The following is a 25000-nucleotide window of genomic DNA, read 5'->3' on the forward strand; positions in this document are numbered from 1 at the left end:
GTAATATTTCTGGCACGATTTACGACAGTCCCCTCCGTAGCAGGATATCAAGGCTCTGACGACGTAGGCCATAATTCTATTGCCGGCTTCTGAAGCGTTGACCAAAAATTTGTGTTCTGTCCTGCATATCAAGTTTGTCACTAGATATTCTTACCGTTTTGAGCATTTTGAACACTTGCAATTCAACGTCACTATACCTAGCGCCCTTGATATTTGACCTACATCTTCTTTAGAACCAAAATTTAGGACATGTTTTAGCTTAAATTTTTTGTAATGAACAGTTACATGGATGATTCTGTATGATTTGTGTACACGTTTAAAAACGTCATATTATCCAGTCAGACTTTAGTCTTATTTATTTGTTTTAATCAGTATTTAGTCTTCTTAATGTGTTACCCTTGCTTTGAAGAAAGGCTAAATACGCACAACCCCTGCCAGATCAGGGGGCCATTATCTGAAACACTAATCACCCGTGAGTATCAACTTGGTTTAATCTGTTAAGCGTAATTAATGGGCTCTTCTAGGATACCAAATTGACCAGATGCAGATTCCATTATAGTACCGAAAAATGAATATTTTCACAAAACCAAAGATCTCACTCATATGAAATTTGAAATAATTAGCAATTTAAAAAAATGTATAAATAAATTTAGGATTAATAAGTGATTAAAATAGCAAATTTCATCATTCTTCTTTCCAATGAAACCATTTTTGCGGAAATATCTTGATTTTATACAAAGTTATTTCAATTTAAAAAGTACCACACGCGCCTCATATTTCACTGATGAAACAGGCAGAAATCACGATAGTCCCCAGGGGAAGTAAATCACCAGTTACGTCAGTTATCTTGCTCCGATCGCTGTGTGCATGGGGTATACTACTGATGAATAAAACGGGCACCTGCTGTGCAAATTTGACATTTTTTGATGAAGATTTAGTTGTCTTGAAGGAAGTCATGAATTTCAGAATTTCCCGTTTTTCTCAGTCCTTTCCCTTTTCATCGGCTCAAAATCAGCACTGGATATCAAAACAAGAGGTTTGAAAAACAAAACGGTGGTTTAATAGGTCATTCAAGAAACATGACGCAATACACAATGCGAAATTTCAATTACATCTAAATACGTATCAACAACGTATTTTTTGTCTTATACAGCTAGAAAATCGTAAATATTTGTATAAACACCCATCTATATAGCATACACCGACGGTTTTAACACTTAACACATCCAAAAGACGTATCAAAATTTCCCATCGATTTTACAATACGCATATTGCACAATCACCCCACCCCCCTCCTCCTGCCTTGCGCAACTGTTAGATTGACTTTCCTTGACATTCATAAGCATCATACATAACTCTATGACTTCTTGATTCAATGTCCTTATTGTAAATTAACCCAATTAAGAGATTTCGTATTTCTGCGTAGAGTTTAGAAATTTTATTTTATTTTTAATTTTATGTCATAAAGAGAAATTCAGATAATTCATGGTAAATGCCCGTCAAAGTCACTCATATGAACATCAAAATGTCTCCTTAACACAGAAGATATCAAATTATTCGTTTTAAGGGCCCAACACGCGAGGTAATATTTCTGGCACGATTTACGACAGTCCCCTCCGTAGCAGGATATCAAGGCTCTGACGACGTAGGCCATAATTCTATTGCCGGCTTCTGAAGCGTTGACCAAAAATTTGTGTTCTGTCCTGCATATCAAGTTTGTCACTAGATATTCTTACCGTTTTGAGCATTTTGAACACTTGCAATTCAACGTCACTATACCTAGCGCCCTTGATATTTGACCTACATCTTCTTTAGAACCAAAATTTAGGACATGTTTTAGCTTAAATTTTTTGTAATGAACAGTTACATGGATGATTCTGTATGATTTGTGTACACGTTTAAAAACGTCATATTATCCAGTCAGACTTTAGTCTTATTTATTTGTTTTAATCAGTATTTAGTCTTCTTAATGTGTTACCCTTGCTTTGAAGAAAGGCTAAATACGCACAACCCCTGCCAGATCAGGGGGCCATTATCTGAAACACTAATCACCCGTGAGTATCAACTTGGTTTAATCTGTTAAGCGTAATTAATGGGCTCTTCTAGGATACCAAATTGACCAGATGCAGATTCCATTATAGTACCGAAAAATGAATATTTTCACAAAACCAAAGATCTCACTCATATGAAATTTGAAATAATTAGCAATTTAAAAAAATGTATAAATAAATTTAGGATTAATAAGTGATTAAAATAGCAAATTTCATCATTCTTCTTTCCAATGAAACCATTTTTGCGGAAATATCTTGATTTTATACAAAGTTATTTCAATTTAAAAAGTACCACACGCGCCTCATATTTCACTGATGAAACAGGCAGAAATCACGATAGTCCCCAGGGGAAGTAAATCACCAGTTACGTCAGTTATCTTGCTCCGATCGCTGTGTGCATGGGGTATACTACTGATGAATAAAACGGGCACCTGCTGTGCAAATTTGACATTTTTTGATGAAGATTTAGTTGTCTTGAAGGAAGTCATGAATTTCAGAATTTCCCGTTTTTCTCAGTCCTTTCCCTTTTCATCGGCTCAAAATCAGCACTGGATATCAAAACAAGAGGTTTGAAAAACAAAACGGTGGTTTAATAGGTCATTCAAGAAACATGACGCAATACACAATGCGAAATTTCAATTACATCTAAATACGTATCAACAACGTATTTTTTGTCTTATACAGCTAGAAAATCGTAAATATTTGTATAAACACCCATCTATATAGCATACACCGACGGTTTTAACACTTAACACATCCAAAAGACGTATCAAAATTTCCCATCGATTTTACAATACGCATATTGCACAATCACCCCACCCCCCTCCTCCTGCCTTGCGCAACTGTTAGATTGACTTTCCTTGACATTCATAAGCATCATACATAACTCTATGACTTCTTGATTCAATGTCCTTATTGTAAATTAACCCAATTAAGAGATTTCGTATTTCTGCGTAGAGTTTAGAAATTTTATTTTATTTTTAATTTTATGTCATAAAGAGAAATTCAGATAATTCATGGTAAATGCCCGTCAAAGTCACTCATATGAACATCAAAATGTCTCCTTAACACAGAAGATATCAAATTATTCGTTTTAAGGGCCCAACACGCGAGGTAATATTTCTGGCACGATTTACGACAGTCCCCTCCGTAGCAGGATATCAAGGCTCTGACGACGTAGGCCATAATTCTATTGCCGGCTTCTGAAGCGTTGACCAAAAATTTGTGTTCTGTCCTGCATATCAAGTTTGTCACTAGATATTCTTACCGTTTTGAGCATTTTGAACACTTGCAATTCAACGTCACTATACCTAGCGCCCTTGATATTTGACCTACATCTTCTTTAGAACCAAAATTTAGGACATGTTTTAGCTTAAATTTTTTGTAATGAACAGTTACATGGATGATTCTGTATGATTTGTGTACACGTTTAAAAACGTCATATTATCCAGTCAGACTTTAGTCTTATTTATTTGTTTTAATCAGTATTTAGTCTTCTTAATGTGTTACCCTTGCTTTGAAGAAAGGCTAAATACGCACAACCCCTGCCAGATCAGGGGGCCATTATCTGAAACACTAATCACCCGTGAGTATCAACTTGGTTTAATCTGTTAAGCGTAATTAATGGGCTCTTCTAGGATACCAAATTGACCAGATGCAGATTCCATTATAGTACCGAAAAATGAATATTTTCACAAAACCAAAGATCTCACTCATATGAAATTTGAAATAATTAGCAATTTAAAAAAATGTATAAATAAATTTAGGATTAATAAGTGATTAAAATAGCAAATTTCATCATTCTTCTTTCCAATGAAACCATTTTTGCGGAAATATCTTGATTTTATACAAAGTTATTTCAATTTAAAAAGTACCACACGCGCCTCATATTTCACTGATGAAACAGGCAGAAATCACGATAGTCCCCAGGGGAAGTAAATCACCAGTTACGTCAGTTATCTTGCTCCGATCGCTGTGTGCATGGGGTATACTACTGATGAATAAAACGGGCACCTGCTGTGCAAATTTGACATTTTTTGATGAAGATTTAGTTGTCTTGAAGGAAGTCATGAATTTCAGAATTTCCCGTTTTTCTCAGTCCTTTCCCTTTTCATCGGCTCAAAATCAGCACTGGATATCAAAACAAGAGGTTTGAAAAACAAAACGGTGGTTTAATAGGTCATTCAAGAAACATGACGCAATACACAATGCGAAATTTCAATTACATCTAAATACGTATCAACAACGTATTTTTTGTCTTATACAGCTAGAAAATCGTAAATATTTGTATAAACACCCATCTATATAGCATACACCGACGGTTTTAACACTTAACACATCCAAAAGACGTATCAAAATTTCCCATCGATTTTACAATACGCATATTGCACAATCACCCCACCCCCCTCCTCCTGCCTTGCGCAACTGTTAGATTGACTTTCCTTGACATTCATAAGCATCATACATAACTCTATGACTTCTTGATTCAATGTCCTTATTGTAAATTAACCCAATTAAGAGATTTCGTATTTCTGCGTAGAGTTTAGAAATTTTATTTTATTTTTAATTTTATGTCATAAAGAGAAATTCAGATAATTCATGGTAAATGCCCGTCAAAGTCACTCATATGAACATCAAAATGTCTCCTTAACACAGAAGATATCAAATTATTCGTTTTAAGGGCCCAACACGCGAGGTAATATTTCTGGCACGATTTACGACAGTCCCCTCCGTAGCAGGATATCAAGGCTCTGACGACGTAGGCCATAATTCTATTGCCGGCTTCTGAAGCGTTGACCAAAAATTTGTGTTCTGTCCTGCATATCAAGTTTGTCACTAGATATTCTTACCGTTTTGAGCATTTTGAACACTTGCAATTCAACGTCACTATACCTAGCGCCCTTGATATTTGACCTACATCTTCTTTAGAACCAAAATTTAGGACATGTTTTAGCTTAAATTTTTTGTAATGAACAGTTACATGGATGATTCTGTATGATTTGTGTACACGTTTAAAAACGTCATATTATCCAGTCAGACTTTAGTCTTATTTATTTGTTTTAATCAGTATTTAGTCTTCTTAATGTGTTACCCTTGCTTTGAAGAAAGGCTAAATACGCACAACCCCTGCCAGATCAGGGGGCCATTATCTGAAACACTAATCACCCGTGAGTATCAACTTGGTTTAATCTGTTAAGCGTAATTAATGGGCTCTTCTAGGATACCAAATTGACCAGATGCAGATTCCATTATAGTACCGAAAAATGAATATTTTCACAAAACCAAAGATCTCACTCATATGAAATTTGAAATAATTAGCAATTTAAAAAAATGTATAAATAAATTTAGGATTAATAAGTGATTAAAATAGCAAATTTCATCATTCTTCTTTCCAATGAAACCATTTTTGCGGAAATATCTTGATTTTATACAAAGTTATTTCAATTTAAAAAGTACCACACGCGCCTCATATTTCACTGATGAAACAGGCAGAAATCACGATAGTCCCCAGGGGAAGTAAATCACCAGTTACGTCAGTTATCTTGCTCCGATCGCTGTGTGCATGGGGTATACTACTGATGAATAAAACGGGCACCTGCTGTGCAAATTTGACATTTTTTGATGAAGATTTAGTTGTCTTGAAGGAAGTCATGAATTTCAGAATTTCCCGTTTTTCTCAGTCCTTTCCCTTTTCATCGGCTCAAAATCAGCACTGGATATCAAAACAAGAGGTTTGAAAAACAAAACGGTGGTTTAATAGGTCATTCAAGAAACATGACGCAATACACAATGCGAAATTTCAATTACATCTAAATACGTATCAACAACGTATTTTTTGTCTTATACAGCTAGAAAATCGTAAATATTTGTATAAACACCCATCTATATAGCATACACCGACGGTTTTAACACTTAACACATCCAAAAGACGTATCAAAATTTCCCATCGATTTTACAATACGCATATTGCACAATCACCCCACCCCCCTCCTCCTGCCTTGCGCAACTGTTAGATTGACTTTCCTTGACATTCATAAGCATCATACATAACTCTATGACTTCTTGATTCAATGTCCTTATTGTAAATTAACCCAATTAAGAGATTTCGTATTTCTGCGTAGAGTTTAGAAATTTTATTTTATTTTTAATTTTATGTCATAAAGAGAAATTCAGATAATTCATGGTAAATGCCCGTCAAAGTCACTCATATGAACATCAAAATGTCTCCTTAACACAGAAGATATCAAATTATTCGTTTTAAGGGCCCAACACGCGAGGTAATATTTCTGGCACGATTTACGACAGTCCCCTCCGTAGCAGGATATCAAGGCTCTGACGACGTAGGCCATAATTCTATTGCCGGCTTCTGAAGCGTTGACCAAAAATTTGTGTTCTGTCCTGCATATCAAGTTTGTCACTAGATATTCTTACCGTTTTGAGCATTTTGAACACTTGCAATTCAACGTCACTATACCTAGCGCCCTTGATATTTGACCTACATCTTCTTTAGAACCAAAATTTAGGACATGTTTTAGCTTAAATTTTTTGTAATGAACAGTTACATGGATGATTCTGTATGATTTGTGTACACGTTTAAAAACGTCATATTATCCAGTCAGACTTTAGTCTTATTTATTTGTTTTAATCAGTATTTAGTCTTCTTAATGTGTTACCCTTGCTTTGAAGAAAGGCTAAATACGCACAACCCCTGCCAGATCAGGGGGCCATTATCTGAAACACTAATCACCCGTGAGTATCAACTTGGTTTAATCTGTTAAGCGTAATTAATGGGCTCTTCTAGGATACCAAATTGACCAGATGCAGATTCCATTATAGTACCGAAAAATGAATATTTTCACAAAACCAAAGATCTCACTCATATGAAATTTGAAATAATTAGCAATTTAAAAAAATGTATAAATAAATTTAGGATTAATAAGTGATTAAAATAGCAAATTTCATCATTCTTCTTTCCAATGAAACCATTTTTGCGGAAATATCTTGATTTTATACAAAGTTATTTCAATTTAAAAAGTACCACACGCGCCTCATATTTCACTGATGAAACAGGCAGAAATCACGATAGTCCCCAGGGGAAGTAAATCACCAGTTACGTCAGTTATCTTGCTCCGATCGCTGTGTGCATGGGGTATACTACTGATGAATAAAACGGGCACCTGCTGTGCAAATTTGACATTTTTTGATGAAGATTTAGTTGTCTTGAAGGAAGTCATGAATTTCAGAATTTCCCGTTTTTCTCAGTCCTTTCCCTTTTCATCGGCTCAAAATCAGCACTGGATATCAAAACAAGAGGTTTGAAAAACAAAACGGTGGTTTAATAGGTCATTCAAGAAACATGACGCAATACACAATGCGAAATTTCAATTACATCTAAATACGTATCAACAACGTATTTTTTGTCTTATACAGCTAGAAAATCGTAAATATTTGTATAAACACCCATCTATATAGCATACACCGACGGTTTTAACACTTAACACATCCAAAAGACGTATCAAAATTTCCCATCGATTTTACAATACGCATATTGCACAATCACCCCACCCCCCTCCTCCTGCCTTGCGCAACTGTTAGATTGACTTTCCTTGACATTCATAAGCATCATACATAACTCTATGACTTCTTGATTCAATGTCCTTATTGTAAATTAACCCAATTAAGAGATTTCGTATTTCTGCGTAGAGTTTAGAAATTTTATTTTATTTTTAATTTTATGTCATAAAGAGAAATTCAGATAATTCATGGTAAATGCCCGTCAAAGTCACTCATATGAACATCAAAATGTCTCCTTAACACAGAAGATATCAAATTATTCGTTTTAAGGGCCCAACACGCGAGGTAATATTTCTGGCACGATTTACGACAGTCCCCTCCGTAGCAGGATATCAAGGCTCTGACGACGTAGGCCATAATTCTATTGCCGGCTTCTGAAGCGTTGACCAAAAATTTGTGTTCTGTCCTGCATATCAAGTTTGTCACTAGATATTCTTACCGTTTTGAGCATTTTGAACACTTGCAATTCAACGTCACTATACCTAGCGCCCTTGATATTTGACCTACATCTTCTTTAGAACCAAAATTTAGGACATGTTTTAGCTTAAATTTTTTGTAATGAACAGTTACATGGATGATTCTGTATGATTTGTGTACACGTTTAAAAACGTCATATTATCCAGTCAGACTTTAGTCTTATTTATTTGTTTTAATCAGTATTTAGTCTTCTTAATGTGTTACCCTTGCTTTGAAGAAAGGCTAAATACGCACAACCCCTGCCAGATCAGGGGGCCATTATCTGAAACACTAATCACCCGTGAGTATCAACTTGGTTTAATCTGTTAAGCGTAATTAATGGGCTCTTCTAGGATACCAAATTGACCAGATGCAGATTCCATTATAGTACCGAAAAATGAATATTTTCACAAAACCAAAGATCTCACTCATATGAAATTTGAAATAATTAGCAATTTAAAAAAATGTATAAATAAATTTAGGATTAATAAGTGATTAAAATAGCAAATTTCATCATTCTTCTTTCCAATGAAACCATTTTTGCGGAAATATCTTGATTTTATACAAAGTTATTTCAATTTAAAAAGTACCACACGCGCCTCATATTTCACTGATGAAACAGGCAGAAATCACGATAGTCCCCAGGGGAAGTAAATCACCAGTTACGTCAGTTATCTTGCTCCGATCGCTGTGTGCATGGGGTATACTACTGATGAATAAAACGGGCACCTGCTGTGCAAATTTGACATTTTTTGATGAAGATTTAGTTGTCTTGAAGGAAGTCATGAATTTCAGAATTTCCCGTTTTTCTCAGTCCTTTCCCTTTTCATCGGCTCAAAATCAGCACTGGATATCAAAACAAGAGGTTTGAAAAACAAAACGGTGGTTTAATAGGTCATTCAAGAAACATGACGCAATACACAATGCGAAATTTCAATTACATCTAAATACGTATCAACAACGTATTTTTTGTCTTATACAGCTAGAAAATCGTAAATATTTGTATAAACACCCATCTATATAGCATACACCGACGGTTTTAACACTTAACACATCCAAAAGACGTATCAAAATTTCCCATCGATTTTACAATACGCATATTGCACAATCACCCCACCCCCCTCCTCCTGCCTTGCGCAACTGTTAGATTGACTTTCCTTGACATTCATAAGCATCATACATAACTCTATGACTTCTTGATTCAATGTCCTTATTGTAAATTAACCCAATTAAGAGATTTCGTATTTCTGCGTAGAGTTTAGAAATTTTATTTTATTTTTAATTTTATGTCATAAAGAGAAATTCAGATAATTCATGGTAAATGCCCGTCAAAGTCACTCATATGAACATCAAAATGTCTCCTTAACACAGAAGATATCAAATTATTCGTTTTAAGGGCCCAACACGCGAGGTAATATTTCTGGCACGATTTACGACAGTCCCCTCCGTAGCAGGATATCAAGGCTCTGACGACGTAGGCCATAATTCTATTGCCGGCTTCTGAAGCGTTGACCAAAAATTTGTGTTCTGTCCTGCATATCAAGTTTGTCACTAGATATTCTTACCGTTTTGAGCATTTTGAACACTTGCAATTCAACGTCACTATACCTAGCGCCCTTGATATTTGACCTACATCTTCTTTAGAACCAAAATTTAGGACATGTTTTAGCTTAAATTTTTTGTAATGAACAGTTACATGGATGATTCTGTATGATTTGTGTACACGTTTAAAAACGTCATATTATCCAGTCAGACTTTAGTCTTATTTATTTGTTTTAATCAGTATTTAGTCTTCTTAATGTGTTACCCTTGCTTTGAAGAAAGGCTAAATACGCACAACCCCTGCCAGATCAGGGGGCCATTATCTGAAACACTAATCACCCGTGAGTATCAACTTGGTTTAATCTGTTAAGCGTAATTAATGGGCTCTTCTAGGATACCAAATTGACCAGATGCAGATTCCATTATAGTACCGAAAAATGAATATTTTCACAAAACCAAAGATCTCACTCATATGAAATTTGAAATAATTAGCAATTTAAAAAAATGTATAAATAAATTTAGGATTAATAAGTGATTAAAATAGCAAATTTCATCATTCTTCTTTCCAATGAAACCATTTTTGCGGAAATATCTTGATTTTATACAAAGTTATTTCAATTTAAAAAGTACCACACGCGCCTCATATTTCACTGATGAAACAGGCAGAAATCACGATAGTCCCCAGGGGAAGTAAATCACCAGTTACGTCAGTTATCTTGCTCCGATCGCTGTGTGCATGGGGTATACTACTGATGAATAAAACGGGCACCTGCTGTGCAAATTTGACATTTTTTGATGAAGATTTAGTTGTCTTCAAGGTATCACACCGGTAATTGTCCAATCAAAATGAACTTAGTCAATTGTAGTTCCATATATTTAAAGAAATATTTTTTTTCCTTGCGCGATTTTTCTCATTTCCTCTTCTTCTTTTCTCTTAATTTTTGTACCCCTGATTAGGAAATTTTGTGTAATTTGTAGAAATAATCAAGTGTATACAAAGGAACTATTTGCTGTTGGTAGCTGAGGCTACTTCCTGAGGTGCACTCCGGCTGTTTACACACATGTGAAAAACACGTGGATTTGAGGGTAGTCCTGTTTGCGGGTAATTTTTTTTCGAAAATGCCGCGTAGGGTGTTGTTTTTCTGGTGTCGGCAGACGAGATAGGTAACATAGAACGTGTCTGACTGCGTTATTCGGCATCAATTTTGTAAACTGATTTTTAATGATTTTTTCCCCTCTATAGTAATATATAGTGAAAATAATTACCGGTGTGATACCTTTAGCACAGAGGTTACACGATTTTTGCTAGAGTTATCGTTCTTTGAAATATCGCTAATGCGAGAATTGAACACAATTTTGTATATTTACAACCACAATTTGGCATTTTTTATCAAATTTGAACATATATAAACTAAATGTGCTTTAATTTATACGTTGGAAGGGGCATTTCGGTAGTTTTATGGGGCATTTCGGTAATTTCTGGGGGATTTCGGTAAATCACGGGCATTTCGGTAATTCGGGGTACCAGTATATTTATAATAAAATTTATTAAGGCAATGTATACATTTCTTGTTGAATAAGTGCATAGATTGTGATCCTCATGTACAAAATTTATGAATTCATAAGGATAAGAAAATACAAATATAACCATAACAGAGAAAATTTAAAAAAATAGGAGGGGTGCATTAAAGGTTTGGAAATGAGATATTTTTACTATTTATTTTTTTTTTATCAAGAAAGGGGACACACATTTGATTCTGGGGTGGGCATTTTTTCAATTAAAAAAGAAATAAATAAAATTAGATGGGGAGGGGAATATCATAGTAAATATCTACAAAGTGATCTTGATTTTTGCATTACTCTATAAATGTATTTTTCAGCTAATATAAAGACAAGATTTGAAATTATCCTTCTTTAGTATTGTTCATGTAATTGTACATTTTTTTCAAGGTTAAAAGGTCAAGGACAGGTGTGCGCAATGTTTGCTAGTGAAGCAAGACTGGTCACAGTATTTGCTACTAGTAAATTAAAAGTCGAATTTCTTGGATATGGGGTAACCCATATCTATTCTTGTTACTTGACCTTTAACCACTATGCAGAGAAAGTTGTGAGTCACATACCCATATTAGGAAATGGGTCGAGAATATTACTTTCTTGAAAGCGAACGGGATCGGAAGTGAACATCTTATTTGCATCACATCAACAAAGTGTGTAATGTGTATTGATAACTAATTTGTCATTATATATATATTTATATAAAAGAACAAAGTATTTACCATTTCATAATTATGTATTAAACAGGGTAACCATGCATGTTCACGTAAAGTATACAGCTTCCGGTGTTGGTGGTACAATCGACTTCCGATAGGTAAATAAAAATTGCGAGGTTTTGTGAGACAGTGTGTGAAACCGTCGGAACCAAATTTTTTTTAAAGATGCCGGGTGGTGGAATGTCTGGAATTACAGTGGCGGAGGATGTCTTTGCGGCTTTTCAAGAGTTAAAGCAGGACAGGAAGTACAGCTATATTATTTTCAAAATAGTACGCCAAAAGCAAATCACAGTGGCTGAATTAGGGGATAAAACGAAAACATGGGACGATTTGGTCGCCAAACTATCACCTACCGATGGGGCATATATTATTTACGATTTGAGTTACGAAGGGAAGTCAGGAGCGAATATAGATAAACCCATATTAATTACATGGTAAGTTGCAGAGAAAACTGCCAAATTTCTTAAATTGGGTAATTGGACATTTCGCCCTCAGACGATTCACTGCATCAGTCTTAACGAAAACATTTAAAACTTACTGGCCAGTCGGATCAGTGAACTGTCTGAATTTACTGGCCCACAGTGAAATTTACTGGCCCCTTAAATTTCCATATGTTTACCACATACATTATGGAATGCATTGTAAAATTGTACAATTAATTTACTGAAACTATGGTTATTACTGGTATTCATATCCACCCTAAGACATCCTTTCTGTCGATTCCAGAAAAACAACACCGTACACGGTATTTTCTCTCTTCACCTGCAAACAACAAGACTACAACTTCATGTATTTTTCACAAACATGGAAACAGCTCGAGTACACTTTAGTTAGTAGCCTTCTCTACCAACATCAGAGTAGCCTACTCTACTAACATCATATGTAAATGATTAATTCTATAAACTATACAAATTGCATAAAATCAGAGATAACTGCATGTACTTGACGAAGTTCATTTTAATTGGACAATGCAATAAAGCAGCAATTACCGGTGTGCTGTGCGATACAGAATGTGGCCATTATTGTTGTTTCAACAAGTATTTACATGATCAACGTACAAGTTATCTTGACAATGACAAGTATAGTTATCGTTCTTTATGAAATAAACAAACCACGATGTCCAAACACTTACTTTATGTGCTATTTTTTATCTATTTTTATTTTGATGGTAAATTGAAGCAAATTTAGAATATCGAAATCCAAAATTATATTTAATGTGACTTACAAAAAGAGTACAAGCCCATCGGACTTTCTGATCTTTAATTTTTACTGACCCGACCTTAAAATTCACTGGCCTCGGTCTTCGGACCACTGAGTTTTCGTGAAGACTGCTGCATGACGTTTCGCCCCATTTCAAGAGTGAAGTTAAAGAACACATCTCATGTTTTTAAGTATACAACATTACATGCATTTCGTCTTCTTTATGCTTACAGTAATTAATTCTAATAGTTCGTTCGCAGAAATTTTGCGATAATTAACCACAATACAGATAGTGACAGGGGGAGATTTTTAAAAACAATATATTTTCAACATTTCACTTAATTTAAATGTGCTGATTGCAAAATTGATAAGTATTTTAAAATATCTCTTTTCCCTGCATCACAATTGACAGGCAAACACGAGTACCCTCACATATTTCCATGAAGTTATTTTTCTGACTTGTGTAAATATTTGACCTCAAGTAATATTAGTGAAAATAGACTAAACAGAAATGAACTTGATGCCTAATCTACCTTTTTGGGGTGTGCAAAATGTGAATATGATGTTATTTTATTGAAAATAAATATCGATATTGCTTCAAAACGCTAATAAGCTAACGGACGGGGAAAATGATCGTATTTCTGTATAAAATTCTACACAAATATCATTGTTTCAATTACATATGTATATCCTAATTGTTCTTTATCAATATCCTTGATAGAAAAGATTATAAGATTGTTAATTGGTAAGAAAATCCATTTAGCCATCTCTGAGAAATCGTGTTGAAAAAATTTGAATAGAGTAAATTTTTCAACCACTTCCTGTTGAAACCGGAAGTGATGTACACTCATATACAAAATTGGTTTAAGATGGACTATTGCTAATCTATAATCCCTGCAAGTTTCAAGTATATATTTCTACTTGTTCCGGAGATATCAGGGAAACAAAGTCTGAATTTGTCCAAACCATATCTAACGACTGGAAGTGAATTTTACAAAAAATATTTGACGTTACTCTAGACATTTATAGTGACTATAATATCTGTAAAACTCAACTCATTAACTTGTTTCATGACCGAGATTTATGGCACTGAAAACTGAGAGAATGATTGGTCTTTATTTGATATAACCGGAAGTTGGAGATTCAACTTCCGGTGAGGTCAACATTTTTTGAGAATTAGAACGAGACCTAGTAAACCGATATAGGTTTCAATTTGAAAGAAAAAAGTTTGAAATTTATGATTCATTTAAAGACCCAATTTTAAGTTGACACCCCCAAATTGTAAGCTGCCTGCCAATCAAACATTTAACAATAGATCTCAGGTGGAGTGACATCTGCAGACACTGTGGTCTGGGGCTACCCCAGAGAGGGGTTTTGATAACAATAACAGCCAGTATCTACAGGCATTCTTTAGATCTTGAGGAAGCCCAGTCTACCTGAGTTTTGATAGCAATGACCTGTCCACAACTGCTATTTTCTTGTAATTCAATTGTTTTTAAAAAGGCCCCTGAACAATGCAATTTCAATATAATTGTAATTTTCCCCTCTATATACCTGTACATGTATTATAAATTATACAATCAGAAATCAAACAATAATTTGCACAATTATTTCTAAAACTTGTAACCTATTGAAATAATTTATGTCATCAATTTATGATACCTCTATATTTATAACAGAAATTATTCATTGAGTCAATGACAGAGAGAAAGAGGGGAGGGTGTAGAATGTGTCTGCTACCCTTAGGAATACAACCATTATTCAAACACTATGACCACAGAAACTCTGCAGAGGTCCCTGAGACAGGTCCTGTGTATATCAAAACTATAAAAAAAAAAAAAGCATGGACAGGTAGATTTTACCATGTTCTGCCTCTGTGTATTTCTTTGAGTGCCATGGGATATAGCAATTAACACCTTGGTAGACCCTGGCCACTCCAGGTAAATAACATCTGTTTAGATTAGGCTCCCCCTACATTTTCACTGACCATACGGTCATGAGATGGGTCTTTAATCACTTCCGGTGATGACCGGAAGCGACTGCGACAAAAAATAATACGTGCATGCACCATAGAGAAAATAGATCTATCATCCCTGAAACTTTCATTTGATTATCTTTAGTGGTTTTTAAGTTTACCCCCGGACAAACTTGATTTCAAAAACCGGAAAATCGGACATATCTCACGAACGGAAGTGAATTTTGAAAAAATAAAAAAATGCCTCGAGGTACCATCGTTATCTATAATCTGTGAAAGTTTCAGGAAAATCCATCCAACGGTCTCGGAGACGAAAGGGAAAAAAAAAAAAAAATAATAACTAGATGCGATCTCGTTGCGAGCAACGAGTGGGTCTTCCGTCCAATTTTAGATGTGATGAGATAAGAATTTGACTGAGATTTTCGTTCATAAATAATGATACAAATATATTGTCTAGACGTACAATTTAGCTTCGGTAATGTTTTACAGATATTGATCATTTAAGTGCTATAAATTAAAGAATCTCTGCCGCTCTCGGCCACTAATTAAAGGGGTCAGCCTTTTTTTCGACAAGAAAGTTAATAATGTTATTTACTGCGATACAAATTCGAGACTGATCAGGCGAGTCATGTTGCCCGGAGGCCTTTTTTTTTTTTTATATCATTCTAGATATATCTCGCAAAACTGAACAAATTTTGTTCTACATGTCCTATTAAAATTTTCTTGAGAAAAAAGTTATTGATTGCGACATTTATCAGACTGTTAAGGCGAGTCATAAGGCTCGTTGGCCTTTTTCTTGATATCGTTTGAAAAATCTTGCAAAACTGAGCAACTTTTGTTCTCAGCCATGAGGCCCGTTCGCCTTTTTCATGATGTTGTTCGAAAGATCTTGCAAAACTGAACAACTTCTGTTCTAGATGTCTTATTAAAAGTTTCTTGACCAAAATGTTATAGATTGCAACAATAACCCAACTGTTCAGGTGAGCCATGAGACCTGCAGGCCTATTTATTAACATCGTTAATTAACGCTTGCGAAACTGAGCAACTTTTGTTCTACATGTCTAGTAAAAAGTTTCTCGAGAAAAAAGTTATTAATGTTATTAATTGTGGTACAAATTCGACTGTTCAGGCGAGCCATGACGCCCTGAGGCCTATTGTTTTTATATCATTAGATAGATCTTGCAAAACTGAACAACTTTTATTCTACATGTCTTATCAAAAGTTTCGTGAGAAAAAAGTTAATCATTGTAACAGAAATTCAATGGTTCAGGCAAGCCATGAGGCATATGGGCCCATTTCTTGATATGACAGGAAAGATCTCCATAAATTGTACAGCTTTTGTTATATATATCTAAGCAAAATATTTACGAGTAAAAAGTTATGATTTAAAAGGTGGAAAAAAATGGGACACTTTTTTAAACTCCATTTTCGACCCCTACCGAACTTCCATACTAGGCACTTCCGGAAATTTTTAAAACCCATGTGCACAACTACAACATGTCGTCTAACATCACTGAAAATTTCAGCACTCTAGCTTTTATCGTTTCTGAGATTTTGGCCGGACAGAATGGTCATCTGAAAATCGATAAAAGGGGGATAACTTCCAACCGGAAGTGAATTTTCAAAAATCCAAAAAAAGATATAAACTTCAGATAGCAATGCATCAACCCTTAAAATTTGAAGTAAATCGATCAAGCCATCTCTGAGAAATCCTCTGCACAAAATCGGTAAGGAAAAAAAAAAAGAATAAAAATAATAATAACTAGAAACTTGTTGCCATGGCAACAAGAAGGTCTTCCGTTCTTTCCGTGTCCAGTAGATAACCTTAAATTCTTCATTTGTTATAAAGTGGGAAAAAAATATTCGAATAATCTCAGGGATTGAACCTGGGTCACCCGCATGGAAATCCACCACGCTAACCATTAAGCTAGCGAGGACCTCTCTTCAAAATTAAAACTACGAATATCTAGAGTTTGGTTTGATCAATTTAAAAACAAATATCATATTCAGCATTCTATAAAGAGTCTCTATTTATCTTACCTTTATCAAAGAAAAACAGTAAAAAACAAAAAAGTTGAAAAAATCCATTTTTAAAATTCGCTTCCGGTAGCGACCGGAAGTGATGACGACGTACGAAATAGTGCTCACGCAAATCTATAAGTCATGTTCTATCATCTCTAATAAGTCTCCAGTTCATATCTTTAGCCGTTCCTGAGATCATTCGCGGACAAAGTTCCATTTGAAAATCAGAAAATTGTCCATAACTTGGAACCGAAATAAAATTTTCCCAATTGTTTTTGTGATAAACAAAGTTCATAATAAAACGCATTTTTCCTGAAAGTTTCACTGAAAGTTTCACTGAAAACCACTGTATAGTTTTCGAGAAAACTCCTGCACAAAATTTGGTAAAAAAAATAATAATAATAACTAGAAATGATCTTGTTGCGAGCAACGAATAGGTCTTCCATCCAATTTCTGACGAGATAGGATCTTGACTGGGAGAATTCAATTATTGAAGAACGACTATACATGAATGGAATAAACACCTATTTTTAAAAAAAAAAGAAAAAACAGTGATAAACGTATACATGTAAGACGTAATGTATCATTTACAAACAATTTCGGTTTTGTTTTATTCACTTTCGAGTATCTTGGGAGTCCATAAAACGATTGAAAATTCCACAATTACCGTGTAGGAACCCACACTAAATATTTCGGTGAAAAATGCAGAGTTTTGGGACAACTGCCGGTTTCGAACAACCAACTTCCGGTGGAAATGGTATGGCATTACACTCTATTAAATAATGTTATGAGCATTTGAATTTTAAAAAAAAAAATGAAAAATTACATATTTTTAAGGTACTTCCGGTGGATGACGGAAGTGACGGCAGGAAAATTAAATTAAAACACGTATTTCACATCTACATGTCACCATCTAACTTTCCTGAAGGTTTCAAGACTCAATCTTTGATTATTCATTAGAAAACGCCTGGAGAAAAAACAGCAACGGAAATCGTAGATATTAACGAACGGAAGTGACTTTTGAAAAAAAAAAATAATTCACTAAACTCTGAAGATGGATAATGTCAATTGTATATGTGAAAATCATAACAAACACTTCATTTATAAGCGAGAGATATGATAGCAAAGAAAGAACACTTTTTTGAAGTTTTTCTCTAAAAACCGGAAGTTGTTGTTTAAACTTCCGGTAACTGTAACATTTTCTGAGACTCCAAAAGACACTTAATTATTTCAAGCACACATTTTGTTTGAAAAGTGTAAATTTATTTGATGTTTCTTTCGTTGACTTTCGGTGGTGGCCGGAAGTGACGGATGACAATTATAAATCATTTTAGAAAGCTACAAGTCACCACCAATCATATCCTGAAAGTTGAAAGACTCTATTATTAACCGTTTATGAAAAAACAGCCAACCAAAATGTCATTTGAAAAACGGAAATTTGGCCCTAACTCGTGACCGGAAGTGAATTTTGAAATAGTATTAAAAGGGTGTCCCAGAGATGGATAATGTCAATAATATCTGTAAATATCGTATTAAAAAGTAGATAGATAAGCGAGATATATGAGAACAAAGAAAGACCATTTTTTCGAAGGGTTCCTCTAAAAACCGGAAGTTGTAGATTAAACTTCCGGTAAGTCTAGCATTTTCTGAAACTCCGAAAGAGACCCAATGAACCTATGCAAGTTTTGTTTCAAAAGCATAACTCTGAAATTTGAAGTTTCTTTTGTTCACTTTCCGGTGACGGCCGGAAGTGACGGATAGCAATGATAAACCTTTATTACAGAGCTACAGGTCACTATCTATCATTCCTGAAAGTATAAAGACTCAATCGTTAATCGTTTAGGAGAAAACGCCCGAACAAAATGTAATTTGAAAAACGAAAATTCGGCCTTAACTTGCGACCCGAAGAGAATTTTGAGATAGTATTAAAGTGTTCTACAGAGATGGATAATGTCAATAATATCTTGAAACATCGTATTAAAATGTTGATAACTAAGCGAGATATACGAGGACAAAAAAAAAGACCAATTTTTTGAAGTTTTTCTCTTAAAACCGGAAGTTGCTGATTAAACTTCCTTAAAGTCTAACATTTTCTGAAACGCCGAAAGAGACCCAATTAATCTATGCAAGTTTTGTTTCAAAAGCATTAGTTTGAAATTTAACGTTTCTTTTGTTCACTTCCGGTGACGGCCAGAAGTGACGGATGGCAATGAAAATACCCTATTGCACAGCTACAAGTCATAATCTATCATCCCTGAAAGTTTGAAGACTCAATCGTTAACCGTTTATTAGTAAACGCCCGGACAAAATATCATTTGAAAAACAGAAATTCGGCCGTAACTTGTGACCGGAAGTGAATTTTGAAATAGTGTTACAGGGTTCTCTTAAGATGGATAATGTCAATAATATCTGTAAATATTGTATGAAAAGTTTGATAAGTAAACGAGATATACGAGGACAAAGAAAGATCATTTTTTCGAAGTTTTTCTCTAAAAATCGGAAGTTGTTGGTTAAACTTCCAGTAAGTCTAACATTTTCTGAAACGCCGAAAGATATCTAATTAATCTATGCAAGTTTTGTTTCAAAAGCATAAGTTTGAAATTTGACTTTTCTTTTGTTCACTTCCGGCGACGGCCGGAAGTGACGGATGACAATGATAATACCCTATTGCACAGCTACAAGTCACCATGGATCATCCCTGAAAGTTTGAAGACCCAATTTTTAACCGTTTATGAGAAAACGCCCGGACAATGTCATTTGAAAAACGGAAATTCGGCCGTAACTTGCGACCGGAAGTGATTTTGGAAAAACTAAAAAAACTGTTCTAGAAAATCCTATTTTACATTTTTCCTGAAAGTTTCATGAAAATCTATTGAACCGTTTTTGAGAAATCGCGTGCACAAAATCGGTAAGAAAAAGACCAATAATAATAACTAGATGCGATCTCGTTGCGAGCAACGAGTGGGTCTTCCATCCAATTTTAGATGTGATGAGATAAGAATTTGACTGAGATTTTCGTTCATAAATAATGATACAAATATATTGTCTAGACGTACAATTTAGCTTCGGTAATGTTTTACAAATATTGATCATTTAAGTGCTATAAATTAAAGAATCTCTGCGGTTCTCGGCCACTAGTTAAAGGGGTCAGCCTTTTTTTTCGACAAAAAAGTTGATAATGTTATTTACTGCGATACAAATTCGACTGATCAGGCGAGTCATGTCGCCCGGAGGCCTATTTTTTAAAAATATCATTCTAGATATATCTCGCAAAACTGAACAAATTTTGTTCTACATGTGTTTATTAAAATTTTCTTGAGAAAAAAGTTATTTATTGCGACATTTATCAGGCTGTTAAGGCGAGTCATAAGGCCCGTGGGCCTCTTTTTTAATATCATTTGAAAAATCTTGCAAACCTGAACAACTTTTGTTCTACATGTCTTATCAAAAGTTTTTCGAGAAAAAAGTTATTGATTGTGACACTAATCAAACTGTTCAGGCGAGCCATGAGGCCTGTTCGTCTTTTTCATGATGTTGTTCGAAAGATCTTGCAAAACTGAACAACTTTTGTTCTAGATGTCTTACTAAAAGTTTCTTGACAAAAATGTTATAGCTTGCAACAATAACCCAACTGTTCAGGTGAGCCATGAGACTCGCAGGCCTATTTCATAACATCGTTAGGTTAACACTTGCGAAACTGAACAACTTTTGTTGTACATGTCTTATAAAAAGTTTCTCCAGAAAAAAGTTATCGATTGTGACACTAAGCAAACTCTTGAGGCGAGCCATGAGGCCCGTTGACGTTTTTTATAATGTTGTTCGAAACATCTTGCAAATCTGAACAACTTTTGTTCTAGATGTCTTATTAAAAGTTTCTTGACAAAAATGTTATAGATTGCAACAATAACCCAACTGTTCAGGTGAGCAATGAGACATGCAGGCCTATTTCTTAACATCGTTAGTTAACGCTTGCGAAACTGAACAACTTTTGTTCTACATGTCTTGTCAAAAGTTTCTCGAGAAAAAAGTCATTAATGCTATTAATTGTGTTACAAATTCGACTGTTCAGGCGAGCTATGATGCCCGGAGGCCTTTTTGTAGATATCATTAGATAGATCTTGCAAAATTGAACAACTTTTATCCTACATGTCTTATCAAAAGTTTCGTGAGAAAAAAGTTAATCATTGTAACAGAAATTCAATGGTTCAGGCGAGCCATGAGGCCCATGGGCCCATTTCTTGATATGGCACGAAAGATCTCAATAAACTGTACAACTTTTGTTATATATGTCTAAACAAAATATTTACGAGTAAAAAGTTATGATTTAAAACGTGGAAAAAACTTGTACACTTTTTTAAACTCCATTTTCGACCCCTACCGAGCTTCCATACTAGACACTTCCGGAAATTTTGAAAACCCAGGTGCACAACTACAACATGTCGTCTAACATCACTGAAAATTTCAGCACTCTAACTTTTATCGTTTTTGAGTTTTTGTTTGGACAAAATGGTCATTTGAAAATCGATAAAAGGGGGATAACTCCCAACCGGAAGTGATTTTTGAAAAATTGAAACGGCGGTACAAACTTCAAATGGCAACGCATCAACCCTAAAAATTTGAAGTAAATCGATCCAGCCATCTCCGAGAAATCTTCTGCACAAAAATCGGTAAGGAGAAAAAAAAAGAATAATAATAATAACTAGACACGATCTCGTTGCGAGCAACGAGTAGGTCTTCCGTCCGATTTGTTGATGCACTCGGAGTTAAAAAAAAAAAGAAAAGACAAATGAGTCCCAATTTAGTTTCCGACTTTAAGACACTTTAGATATAATCAATTTTTCATATCATAAGCTTCTGAAGCAAAGTTGCGGTGAAATTCGTTTGAAATTCGACTCTCCAGGAGAGCCATAAGGCCCGCGGGCCTATTTCTTGATGTCATTTGTTAGCCCTCTATAGACTCGACAACTTTAGTTCTATATGTCTTTACAAAATATTTACCTGTAAAAAGTTATTGAGATCGACCGATATCGACAAAAAATCGACTCTACAGGCGAGCCATTAGGACCATAGGCCTATTTCTTGATATCAATCGATAGATCTCGATAAACTGAACAACTTTTGTTCAATATGTCCTTACAAAATATTTACCAGTTACAAGTTTTTGAAATCGACTGATATCGACAAAAATCGACTCTACAGGCGAGCCATGAGGCCCACAGACCCATTTTTTGATATTGATCGATAGGTTATGACACATTGAACAACTTTTGTTCAATAATGCTTTTCAAAAAATATGTCGTTTTAAAGATATGAGGCGTCAAATATTTACGATTTTGGCCCTTAAAATCTCTAATTACGTAACATATGACCTACTTTTTGATTTGATAAGATCAAGTTCGTTGAGATGAACATTTCCGCTTCTACAACTTATTATAAAATATTAATAGTTTCTGAGATATTCTCAAAAACATTTGGACCCTTCTGAACCCCTAATTTAAAGGGCCAGCCCGTTTTGCTTGATATCGTAAGAAAGGCCTTGTCATTTGAAACATTTTTTGCTCAACAAGTATTTAGAAATTCTTTACCGTTCTCGAGTTATCTCTACAAGAAATATTTAGGGGCCAAACTGTAGCTCCCTAACGGGGCCACATAGGGAAAAAACGAAATGTACATATTGTTTAGATTATCATTCTGAACAACTTTTGTTCAATAATGCTTCTCAAAATATTTGTCGTTTTCAAGATATGAGGCGTCAATTATTTATGATTTTGGCCCTTAAAATCCCTTATTACGTAACATATGACCTACTTTTTGATTTGATAAGAACAAACTCGTTGAGATGAACATTTCCGCTTCAATGACTTATTACAAAATATTAATAGTTTCTGAGATATTCTCATCAACCTTTGGACCCTTCTGGGCCCCTAATTTAAAGGGTCAGCCCCTTTTGCTTGATATCGTAAGAAAGGTCATGACATTTCAAACATTTTTTGTTCAACAAGTATTTAGAAATTCTTTACCGTTCTCGAGTTATTTCTAGAAGTAATTTTTAGGGGCCAAACTGTAGCTCCCTAACGGGGCCACATAGGGTAAAAACGAAATATGCATATTGTTCAGATCATCATTCTGAACAACTTTTGTTCTTTATTGCTTTTCAAAATATTTGTCGTTTTCGAGATACAAGGGGTAAAAAATTTATGGTTTTGGCCCTTAAAATCCCTTATTACGTAACATATGACCTAAATTTTTATATGAATAGATTTGGATTGTTGAGATGAACATTTTTTGTTGTTTGACTTATACCAAAATATTAACGATTTTTGAGATATTTGATCTAGACTTTGAGCCCTTCTAGATCCCTAATTTAAGGGGCTAGCCCCTAAATCTTGATATTTTCGAAAAGATCTCGTAAATGTGCACAACTTTTGTTCTACATGTCTTAACAAAATATTTGCAAGAAAAAAGATATTGGAGATCAAAGGTCAAAAATCGCCGAAATCGGCAAATAATTTTGGCATCCATTTTTTCAGGTCCAGGCGAGCGTTTAGGCAAATCGCCTCCGGTAAAATCGAATCCCCCACAAATCTTCTAAAATGTTTACTCTATCTTGTGTAGAAATTTCAAGACTCTAGCTTCAAAACTAACGGAGGAGATGTGTGGACAACAAGGCCCTTCAAAAAGTCACTAAAAGAGAGATAACTCCTGACCGGAAGTGACGTCAAGCACGAAATTTTGCAAGCAAAGTCTCGTCACCAAAAGACATCTTTCCTGAAAATTTCGTGAAAATCGATCGAGAAATGGCTGAGAAAAACGCGTGTACTACCAAGGAAAATAATAATAATAATAATAATGAAGAAGAAGAACGCGAACAATAATAGTAAGGTCTTCCGCAGGAGACGGAAGACCTTAATAATAATAAGAAAAGTGAAAAATCAACAATAGAATAATAGAAGGGTCTTCCGCTGAAGACGGAAGACCCTAATAATAGAGGAAAAGAAACATAAGAATCACTAGAAGGTCTTCCGTTGAGACGGAAGACCTTAATAATAATAAGAAACAGTAGAATCACTATATGGTCTTCCGTGAAGAACGGAAGACCTTAATAATAATAATAATAATAAGAAACAGTAGAATCACTATAAGGTCTTCCGTGAAGAACGGAAGACCTGAATAATAATAAGAAAAGTGAAAAATCAACAATAGAATAATAGAAAGGTCTTCCGCTGAAGACGGAAGACCCTAATAAGAAACGGAGCAAAAACAATATGTCTCCGACACTTTGTGTTCGGAGACATAATAATAATAAGAAACGGAGCAAAAACAATATGTCTCCGACACTTTGTGTTCGGAGACATAATAATAAGAAATGGAGCAAAAACAATATGTCTCCGACACTTTGTGTTCGGAGACATAATAAGAAAAGTGAAAAATCAACAATAGAATAATAGAAGGGTCTTCCGCTGAAGACGGAAGACCCTAATAAACAGTACAATCGCTAGAAGGTCTTCCTTTGGTAACGGAAGACCTTAATAAGAAACAGAGTAAAAACGATATGTTCCCAAACTTTGTTTGGGGAACATAATAACTAGTTCTAATTGTAACGGGGACCGTTACATATGTTCCCCAAACCTCCTCCAATTAGAAACTGATGTCATTGTAAGCCTATAGCAAAAATTCATTTTATTTTAGCCTTTAATTACACGTATTACGTTTAATATGGTCATTTCAGTACCAACAAATGAAACAAAGTAATGCACGTGCATACACGCGCATGCGTGTATGATTCTGCGCTTTTGTTGATGTCATTCAACAGGCATTTGTATCATATACCCACAGTATGAATTTCATGACGTTTCCATCAAATATAAGGAAGTTATAGTGATTTTAGAATCGTCCAATCAGAATTCAGA

At 34.8% G+C, this 25000-nt stretch overlaps 1 protein-coding gene and 1 long non-coding RNA gene across 2 annotated transcripts in view; one reads left to right on the plus strand and one right to left on the minus strand.

Moving 5' to 3' along the window:
• The first annotated feature begins 11924 nt into the window (after positions 1 to 11924).
• Positions 11925 to 25000, plus strand: part of LOC125664679 (uncharacterized) — a 42956-nt gene continuing 29880 nt past the window's right edge. The window contains exon 1 of the mRNA XM_048897539.2: positions 11925 to 12327. Within this exon, the coding sequence (XP_048753496.1) occupies positions 12059 to 12327 (269 nt within the window). The 5' untranslated portion in view covers positions 11925 to 12058. The remainder of the gene's footprint in view (positions 12328 to 25000) is intronic.
• LOC125682738 (uncharacterized) overlaps positions 15355 to 25000 on the minus strand; it is a 16610-nt gene continuing 6964 nt past the window's right edge. The window contains exon 2 of the long non-coding RNA XR_008800169.1: positions 15355 to 25000. This exon is cut by the window's right edge and continues 6246 nt beyond it. This is a non-coding gene — a long non-coding RNA (uncharacterized LOC125682738).

Source organism: Ostrea edulis, chromosome 1, assembly GCF_947568905.1.
Source record: "Ostrea edulis chromosome 1, xbOstEdul1.1, whole genome shotgun sequence".
Taxonomy (NCBI): Eukaryota; Metazoa; Mollusca; class Bivalvia; order Ostreida; family Ostreidae; genus Ostrea; species Ostrea edulis.